Raw genomic sequence first — 9140 nt, 5'->3', positions numbered from 1 at the left:
TCCAGGAAGGTGCCAAAGTTCCACCTTCACACACCTCATTCACTCTGTCTTGTTGATTCTTCCTCTTAAAGATTCACGAATCCATTCACTTCACTCCCACTTAACTAAGCCAGTTCAGGCCTTGTCATATTGTTCACACAACAGGGCTTTAACATGCTGCTCCCCCTGCCTGGAACATGGCTGACTTCTTATTCAGGACTCAGACCTTCCTTGCCCACCTTCTCTCAAGTACCCCCATCACTATGATATCACTTTATTTTTTCTTTCACAGCACTTGCTACACTCTGTAATTACTTCATTTATTCACTTGTTCACTGTCTTTCTCCTCCACTAGAATGTAAGCTTCCTGGTATCATGGGCCACGATTTTTGGCTTCTGCTGTATCCCTGGAACTTCTGACAGGCTTTTCACATATGGGGTGTTCAAACTATTTACCAAATTAATAAGTGAATGAGTTCTCACCTGGATTACTTCAGTGGCCTCCTGCTTCTTTTTTTCATGCTTCCCCGTGAGACACAGACTCAGGGAAATTCTGAGTGACATGTCAATTATTACTGAACAAAATCAAGGAGTCCTGAGAAAAGAGGGAGCTCAAAGGCCAGCTGTGGGGCCAGAGGAACTGGGGTTGACTGGCATGCTGACCAGACAGGGTCAGGGGACCTGGCTTCTGGTGCCAGCTTGCTTCCTGGTATGTGACCTTGAGCAGCTCACTTCCTCTCTCAGCATCTTCCTCTTCTGAAAAGTGGTGATATTAAAACCTCAATGACACAGGGAAGTTGTAAAAATCAAATGCAGGTAGGTGTGGAAGTGCCCGTACACTGTAAAGGGTCAGGGACATAGGGCAAGCTTTCTTCCCTCTCATAGGATGCTAACTCACCTGCGGGTGGGCCCTCTGTCATCCCAGGATCTTCCTGCCTTCAGATGCAGGCAGATGCTGTGCCAGGACTGAGTTTCTCTTCTTCAACCATTTCCTCCAGCTGCCCAAGCTGGGCCCAGCGTCCTACCCAGGGCATGGTACCTGCCAATAAGCATGGGGCTGGCGGGAGCTGCTGACAGCTTCCAGGTACCAGGGCAGAGGTGCCTGGCACACACAGGTTAATGTAAGAACCTCTTTCTTCTGGGCATCGGTTTTTTCCCTGAGGAAAGCAGGGTTAATTGGTGTCCCAAGACACCAGACAGTCATCAATATTATGACAGTGGCTGTAGGCAGTTGAAGGGTGGATGATTCCAGAAGACACCAGGGAGAGCCAGTCATGAAGCCTCAGGGCTTCAGGTACACCCAAGCTTTGGTTTAGGAGGTCATGCCTGTTTGTCCTCCTTTGGTCTCCTGGAGCCAGGGTTCCTCCTTCAGCCACTTAAAAAGTATATTGTTTACTTAGTGGGCCCGAAGAGCTGTCCCAACTCCACAGAGAGATTATTCAGCCTGAAAATTGAAAACAATCTCCTGTACTTGTTAAGTAGGGAAGCGATGATCCATCTTAAGTCAGATTCCCTTTTGACATTGTTTTGCCTCAGGCTCCTTTCCTCTGCTGGCCTCATTAAATGTTGATAATCCCTATGTGGTCTTCAAAATTTAGAGAGACTTTACTTATCTGGGAATTTCTGATTCTCTCTTTCTTTAGCGCCTCCCTTCTCCAAATTGTCCCCCCAGATTGCTGCCAGAGGGATTTTTCTGAACCACAGTTCTGATCTTCTGGCTCAGAAATCTTTTGTTCCCTACCGCCAGTAGGGTGAAGTCCAAATTCCTTAGCTGGGAATCACACACTGCCACAATTCAGACTGTGATTTTGTGAAATTTTCAGCTTCAGATGGATTGATAGGATTTCAATATAAATTAAATCATAGAATATGTATCGTTTATGATTAGGTTCAGAGAAAGGCCAAACACTAGGGGCTTAAATAACACAGAAGCTTATTTCTCAAGTCCTCAGGTGGGCAGTCACCGTTTCTGGGTCTCAGGGACCCAGGCTCCTTTGATCTTGTTGCTGTCCCATTCTCAACATGGTCAAAGATGGCTGTGCAAATTCCATGTTTGTATCCCAGCCAGGAGGAAGGTGAAAGGGGAAGGAAATGGTACAGGATGGATGCCAACTATATTTTAAAGAGGTTCCTAAGAAATGGACACCTAGCACCTCTGCTTACATCACATGGGCCAGATCTTGTCAGCTGCAAGGGAGGCAGGGAAACACTTTATTCCAGCCCACCATGTGCCCGCCTAAGAGTCATCGGTTTTCTTTTTTTTTTTTGCCGTACGCGGGCCTCTCAACTGTTGTGGCCTCTCCCGTTGCAGAGCACAGGCTCCGGACGCGCAGGCTCAGCGGCCATGGCTCACGGGCCCAGCCGCTCCGCGGCATGTGGGATCTTCCCGGACCGGGGCACGAACCCGTGTCCCCTGCATCGGCAGATGGACTCTCAACCACTGTGCCACCAGGGAAGCCCCATCAGTTTTAATTCTTAGCAATAGAATGGTATTTGGGGAAAACGAGAAGCTTCTGACATAAATGTTCTGCCTCTATAACTTAGCCTGGTCCCTTAGTCTGTAATGCTTGTCTCCCTCCCCTGCCTGAGAAAATATTATCATCCTTTAAAGCCCAACGTCAGCTCCAGCTCCAGGGACTTCCCTGGCGGTCCAGCGGTTAAGACTCCGTGCTCCCAATGCAGGCGCCATGATTTCGATCCCTGGTCAGGGAACTAAGATCCCTCATGCCAAACGGAGCAGACAAAAGAAAAAAAAAAAATCAGCTCCAGACCCCCAGAGGTACTATTCCCGGGACACTCTGCACACCCCCGAGGTCTCTAACCGTGATGTGGTGCCATGAACCTTCCTCCCACCTGTCTGCCCACTCTGAGTCTCTACCAGGGGCCCGATCCTTCTCCATGGCTGCAGGCTCATCACATCCCCTAAGCCCAACCTTGTGGAGTCCCCCTGCAGAACCTAATCCTAACTTGCACTCCTGTAGGCTTTGGGCAGCCTCCCACTCCCTCTCAGACTTTGTGCACTTTCCCCCATTGACCAACTGCACAAATCATCCATCCCACTAACCTTGAGGATACAGAACGGGAGGGACTTGGGTGAGCTGCGGCTGATTCTGAGCCCAGGTGTACAAGGTGGCAATTCTTACCCAGAGGGCACCTGTAGACCTTTCCCAGCCCCAGGATGAAGCTGAGTCCTTTTCTCCAGAGGACACACAAGATGCTGCCGAAGACAAGAGGATGACGCCGGGGCCCAGGTATGTGCTGGCATGTAACTAGCCTTCAGAGCCAGTTTTCCACATCACTCCACTGCCTAAAATCCCTCAGTGCCTCCCCCATGTCTTGGAGGCAAGTCCTGAGCCTTCCTGCTCTGACTGCTGCCCACTGCTCCCATCTCAGTCTTTCATGCTCCCCCCACGTCCTAGGCAGCAGCTCTACCTGGCTGTGGGCAGTTCCCCGACTGCTAGGCTCTCCAGGTCTGCCAGACTCTCACGAGTGCTGTTGGCTTTGCTTGGTACACCTTCTCCTGCTGGGCCTTAAGATTGGCTGTGACCATACTTCCTCTGGGAGGCCTTCCTTAAACCCTCAGGCAGAGCTGCTGTGTCCCCACGGCCCTCCGAATACCTCCGTATCAGCGGCCTCGTGAGTATGCTGTGCACTAACTAGGCTTAGCTACTTGCGGGCCAGCCCCACGTCACTCACGGGCAGCCCTGGCCTCAGGCACGTGCTAGGCTCTCGGTATGTCCCCCCGCAGTGAGGCTCTAGAGCTCAGGGACAGAGGGCCAGGTGATGAGGGAGACACCCCAAAGCCTCTGGTTCTTTGCTTTGAGTGAGTGGATCATGAAGCAAACACCAAAAACTCACATAGTGTCAAACTCTTCTCTTTGTCTGAATAAACCTACTCATTTTTCAGAGCCCACTTTCAAGCTTCACCTCAGGGAGGCCTAGGACAGGACCTTGGTTAGGCGCTCACAGCACTTCACGCATGTCTTCTTTTGCACACTCATCACTACGGTAACTGTCGTGGGACCAGTGGTTTGATGTGGGGTTTCTCAACAGCGGCACTGTGGACATTTGGGCTGGATAAGCCCTTGCTGAGGGAGGCTGTGCTGTGCACAGTGAGATGCTGTAGCAGCGTCACTGACCTCTACTCACTAGGCGCTAGTAGCACCCCCTCGATTATGATAACCGCAGTGTCCCCTGGGAGCAAAATGAGCTCAGGCTGAGAACCACTGGTGTAACATCTGTCTCCCCAGTTAGAATGGAAGTTCCGTGAGGATGGTCCAGGCACCTGAGACCCCGTTTCCTTGGTTTCTCAGCCTGGCATTCACTCCTCTGTGGAGCTGATCCTCCCCGTCCCAGCTTGAGCCGAAGGCCACCTGAGAATGAGTCAAACCTTCCTTTTTAGAAGATTCTCCTCTGTGGGCTTGGAGGGCTTGAGGGCAGAGATCTGTTTTACTGGCTTTTGTACCTGCCAGCCCCGTCAAGGCTTTGCTTTCAGGGCGGTCAGGAAGTGATGGCTGGAGGACAGGTGGAGGGTGGGCAAGAGGGGCTTCTAGTGCTGGGAGCTGGCAAGGGATGGTCCTTCTTATTAGGGGTGACTTCTATTGTTTTTTCTTTGTTTTTTTAAGAAGTTCGGACTTTATTAGATACCCGGAGGCTGGCCCCAGGGAAAGCCTTGGCTGGCCTCCCAATTCTCCGCCTCAGAAGTGACAGTGGGGAGAGGAGCAGCCTGCGTAAGGCGGAGGGGCCCCAAGTGGGGGGCCCGAAACCAGTCCTGCTGGTCCGTCTCCCCTCCCACTTGGCTCCGGCTCCTCTGGGATTATCACATCACATGGTGAGGATCTGCTTGGAAGACACGAAAGGCTGCATGGACGCTTCTAAGGCACGCTGGTAGTCCTGCAGTGGGACCTCGGAGCAGGCAGGGGCCGTGAGCTGGCCTCGGTGGATGAGATCACACAGTGTGAGGATCAGCTCCTTGAACTGGTCTGTGGGAGGTTGGAGGGTGTCAGACGGGGGAGCAACCGCAGGGCTCGGTGAGGGGACACGCGGGCTTCCCCTGCTGGTAGGAGCTGGTGCTGGGCTCCAGGGAAGCCTCGAGAGCCCGGGGCTCAGCCAGGGACACGGCGGCCGCTGTGGAGGCGGCCTGGGGCCCGCCTGTGCCCAGGACAGTGAGGGCCAGGGTGGGGACAGAAGCACGGGGAGCAGCCCCAGGAGCTGACGGGCAGGCAGAGTGGTGCTGTGATGGCTCAGACCCACAGGACCTGACTGGGTGTAGCGGGGAGTCCTGAATGGTGGGAGGGCGGAATCACTCAGAGGGGCAGAAGCCAGAAGAGGCATGGGGAGGGGGTGGGTGGTGCCTGGCACACCAACAGATGTGGAACAGAGGAGCTCTGCTCAGGGAAAAGAGCCTTCCCTGAGAGCCCAGGCTCCCTCAGAACCGCACCAGCAGAAGCCACCAACGTCCCCTCCCGGGCTTGCCTCCCACTAAGGACCCCATAAGGTAGAGGCAGATGAGAAGGGAAGGCCTTGGCTGAGAAGTACTTTTTCACAGACATCAATTCATTCAACATCCAAATTGAATCGTATCCCCTGCTTCAAACACTCAGTGCTTCCCATTTCCCTTTAAGATCGAGCCTGAGCTCCTTGAAGAGGATTATAAGGCCTTTCATAATCTGGCCACAACCCATCTGTCCGGCTTCCCACTCTCTACTGGGCTTTAACACATGCTATTTTCTCTGCTTGGAACAGCCCCTCAGACGACCACTTCCCTCCCCATCACTGGGATAACTGCACGCCATTCCTCAGCTCAGCCTGGGGCCGGTGGTGGTCCCAGTCTGGGGAGCCAGTCCTCCAGGAGAGGAAGAATAGTGTGCTGGCTCAGGTTCTGGAGTCAGAGAGACTGGCTGTTCACATCCTGGCTGCACACCCCTTAGGTGGGGATGACCTGGGGCAAGCTACTTCACTACTCTGAGCCTCTGTTTCCTCCTGTGTCAAACAGAGCTGACAGTAGTTTAAACAATTATGACATTTAAACTGAGGCAGAGGTTAAGTAACTTGCCCAATGTCCCACAGCTCGCTCAGCAGAACCCACAGCCAGTAATGGTGGAGGCAGGATTTGGGCCTGGGCAGGCCGGTTCCAGAGTCGGCTCTCTTTCCTTGGCTGTCTTCCATGGCAGTCTTCCCCACTGTCAGCTCCTCAGGAGGGCGGCAGGGGGTGCCTTGTTCAATATGGTGCCCCAAGGACTAGCCCACTTTAGTCCAATAACTATTTGCTGACTGTAGCTGTATTTAGAGACTGTTTTCCTTTATCCCGTTGTGGGCCTGGGGGTCCAATCACCTCTCCAGGGCTCAGAGTGGCTGGTCACTTCTGCAGCAGGCACTGCCCTCAGGTGACCCTTGGTAATGGGGCCATCATCCACTTACCTGGACTGTGGTCCTTCTTCCACTGGGATAACCAAAAGCCCCGAAGTTTGAGATCCTTAAAAATGAGCAGGCTCTGTGGACACAGGAAGGACACGCTGGGGCTGAGGGCAAGAACTTCAGGCACTGCCTAAGGTATGGCTTCCCCCAGGGGCGGGGGGCACTGCCTGAGTTTAGACAACGGTGGTGTCCAGGCCCCTGTCTCCAGGCACTCCCCCGCCCCACCCCACCAGCTTACCACAGAGGCGATGACAGGCTGCTTGGCCATCCCCCCATAGGTCACCATGGTTCCTCCAGGCCTGAAGGGTCCAGACAGAAGAGAGTGGTCGCAGGGAGAGACAGAGCCCTTCTTGAACCAGTTACAATGCATCTATTCCAACCCTGGTTCCTAAACCTCGTTCTCAGAATCCCTGGGAAGGGTTCAAAAATACAGGTCCCTAGGCCCGACCCAGACCTAATGAATTGGGAAGCAAAGCTCTACATTAAAAACGACAGAAAACAAACAAGCAAGCAAACACCCCTTGCAGATGACCTCGATGTCTAGCCAGGGTTGGGAGCCCAGAGTTAAGCTCCCAGTCAGGCTTTGAGGAAGAGCTGCAGAGAAGAATACTCCCCTGAGCAAAGCTCACAACCCGATTCGTGAGTGGAGCCGGAAGCAGATCGGGCCGGGCTCTGCTCCACTGTCGGTGTATGACGCTGGGCAACATGTCCACAGCGGGCCACACTGCCTCTCCTGTACACGCTCCAGTGACACGACACAGCTAAGGAATGGTGCGGACAGTGCAGAAGACAATGGCAATTGTCAGGACCTGCTGTCTGACACCCACACCCGCCCCAGCGGTCAAACAGGAGAGGGGCTCATATAATTTTCAAAACGTAAGCTAGAACTTCACATGCCTGACTTAACCTGTGCTCCCCTCGCCACTCCCCTGGCTCTTTTAGGAGTTGGTTGATCAAGGAAGACCCGAGATACATTTTGGGACAACACGAGGGAGGTTCTGTGAACCCCAGGGTGGAAGAAGCTGCTGAGAGAGGCAGGTAACTCTCTGTGCCTGAGGCCGGGGGCCAGTCGGGTCTTAAGTTCCCTTCAACTGCCACCTCCTCTGGAAAGCAGCTCCTGCATGGTGGGGGGGCGAGCCCTCCCTCTGTGGACCCGCATTACACTTGATCTAATCAGAATGGCTACCGTATACTGGGTGTTTACTATGTGCCAGGCACAGGTCTGAGCCCTTCACATGTGCTGGCCAGTGAATCCTCACGGTAACCCCATTTCACAGACGAGAAAACTGGGGCCCACCTCTCATTTGTAGAGCGCTGTGTACAGACCTCAGAGCCCCTTGGACTCACCTTCTGAGGCAGAAAGGGTTTATATCCCCCCATTTCACTGATGAAGGAACTGAGACCTGGCTCGTTTTTCACATATTGCCTAACTTTTCATAGGTCCACAGCTAGTAAGCGTGAGCCACGGGGGGATGGCAGCGGGCCTCGGAGGCTGCCCAGAGGAGGGCTGAAGAGGTAAGCTCGGAGCCACGGCGACTCGGGCAAGCTGCCTACCCTCTCTGGGCCTCGTCTGGGCGGGGATGGGAGCAGCACCCCTCACCTAGGCGATTGCGGAGGGGGTACATCACGCACTCTGCACAGCCTGGTGTGTGGTAAACACTCTGTGATTGTGACTACAGCTCTCTGGTCACATGACCCAAATTCCCATCCAGCCTGAGTTCTAGAGGGTTCCCTCAGTGTCTCAGCCATCTAGGTACCCTGTGGCTACTGAGTGCTAGCAAATATGTGTTAACAAATGTTGGTGCTCTAGTTGGGAAGTGTCCTTTCAGGTGCCCTTCAATTCGACAAGATTATATTAATGGAAAGAAAGAAGGAAAGGACATGCGCTGTCAACACTGTCAACGTCATCCCCCTGTGGTGGGATGATAGGTGAGCTCTGTGCTTAACTCTTCCTCTGTACTTTTACATGCTTTCAAGATGTTTTGTAACAGCATGATGTTACCTTTAAAATCAGAATCTATTTTTAAAAGCTAATAAAAAACTTAAAAGCTAATAAGCTAGGACTAAGCGACTTTTTCAGATGCCCCTAGGTTATGAATCCTTACCCGTTCCCCTATCACAGAGTGCCCAGGAGTCTACTTCTGGGGTCCCTAGGAGAACAGAGCTGGATGGTCATCTGTAAAGGAGGAGGCTGAGAGAGGGAGGGCCCGAGTAACTAGGACGTGACGTGGGTCCCATCTTCCTACTCAGGGTCGTGCTGACCTGGCCTTGGCCTGCACTGGCCACTGGGACTTGGTCACTCGGTGGTCCTCCTGGCTAAATCCCGGGAGGGAGCCTTCGCGCACTGGACCCACGGGGCCGAGGGACTTACGCCAAGTGCCGCAGCAGCTCCGTGGAGCTTTTCCCACCGACACAGTTGAGAGCAAGCTGAGGCTGGGGCACGTCCTGGAAAAGAAGGGACCTGCAGTGAGCGAGCTACCCCTCTGTGGTGGGGTTTGAAGCTTGCTAAACAAACAGCACTTCCCTGGCCCAAGGGCTGTGTCAGGAAGGAGTGAAGAAAGTGGGACAGTCATGCCTTCCAACTCCGTCTGGGAAGGGCCTTTTCTTTACCAGCTTAATCCTGTTATCTGTTTTAGGATTTTGTTCAAAACTCACCTCCTCTGGGAAAGAACGGACAAAGGGCACCTATGTTCTGTTTTGACGGACTTCATTTCCCCCTCTTCTCAGCACTTACAACTCAGTTT

At 53.2% G+C, this 9140-nt stretch overlaps 1 protein-coding gene across 3 annotated transcripts in view; it reads right to left on the bottom strand.

The window, feature by feature from the left end:
- Positions 1 to 4619: 4619 nt before the first annotated feature.
- MECR (mitochondrial trans-2-enoyl-CoA reductase) overlaps positions 4620 to 9140 on the bottom strand; it is a 30463-nt gene continuing 25942 nt past the window's right edge. For all 3 annotated transcript variants that reach the window (XM_082672187.1, XM_082672188.1, XM_082672189.1), the window contains 4 exons: positions 8768 to 8841; positions 6635 to 6695; positions 6400 to 6472; positions 4620 to 4961 (listed from right to left, as the gene is read on the bottom strand). In XM_082672187.1, coding sequence (XP_082528313.1) covers positions 4804 to 4961; positions 6400 to 6472; positions 6635 to 6695; positions 8768 to 8841 — 366 coding nt within the window. In that variant the 3' untranslated portion in view covers positions 4620 to 4803. The remainder of the gene's footprint in view (positions 4962 to 6399; positions 6473 to 6634; positions 6696 to 8767; positions 8842 to 9140) is intronic.

Source organism: Grampus griseus, assembly GCF_964374135.1.
Source record: "Grampus griseus genome assembly, chromosome: 1".
In the NCBI taxonomy this organism is placed as follows: domain Eukaryota; kingdom Metazoa; phylum Chordata; class Mammalia; order Artiodactyla; family Delphinidae; genus Grampus; species Grampus griseus.
Note: the sequence above shows the minus strand (reverse complement) of the source record. Positions and strands in the feature narration are given on the sequence as shown.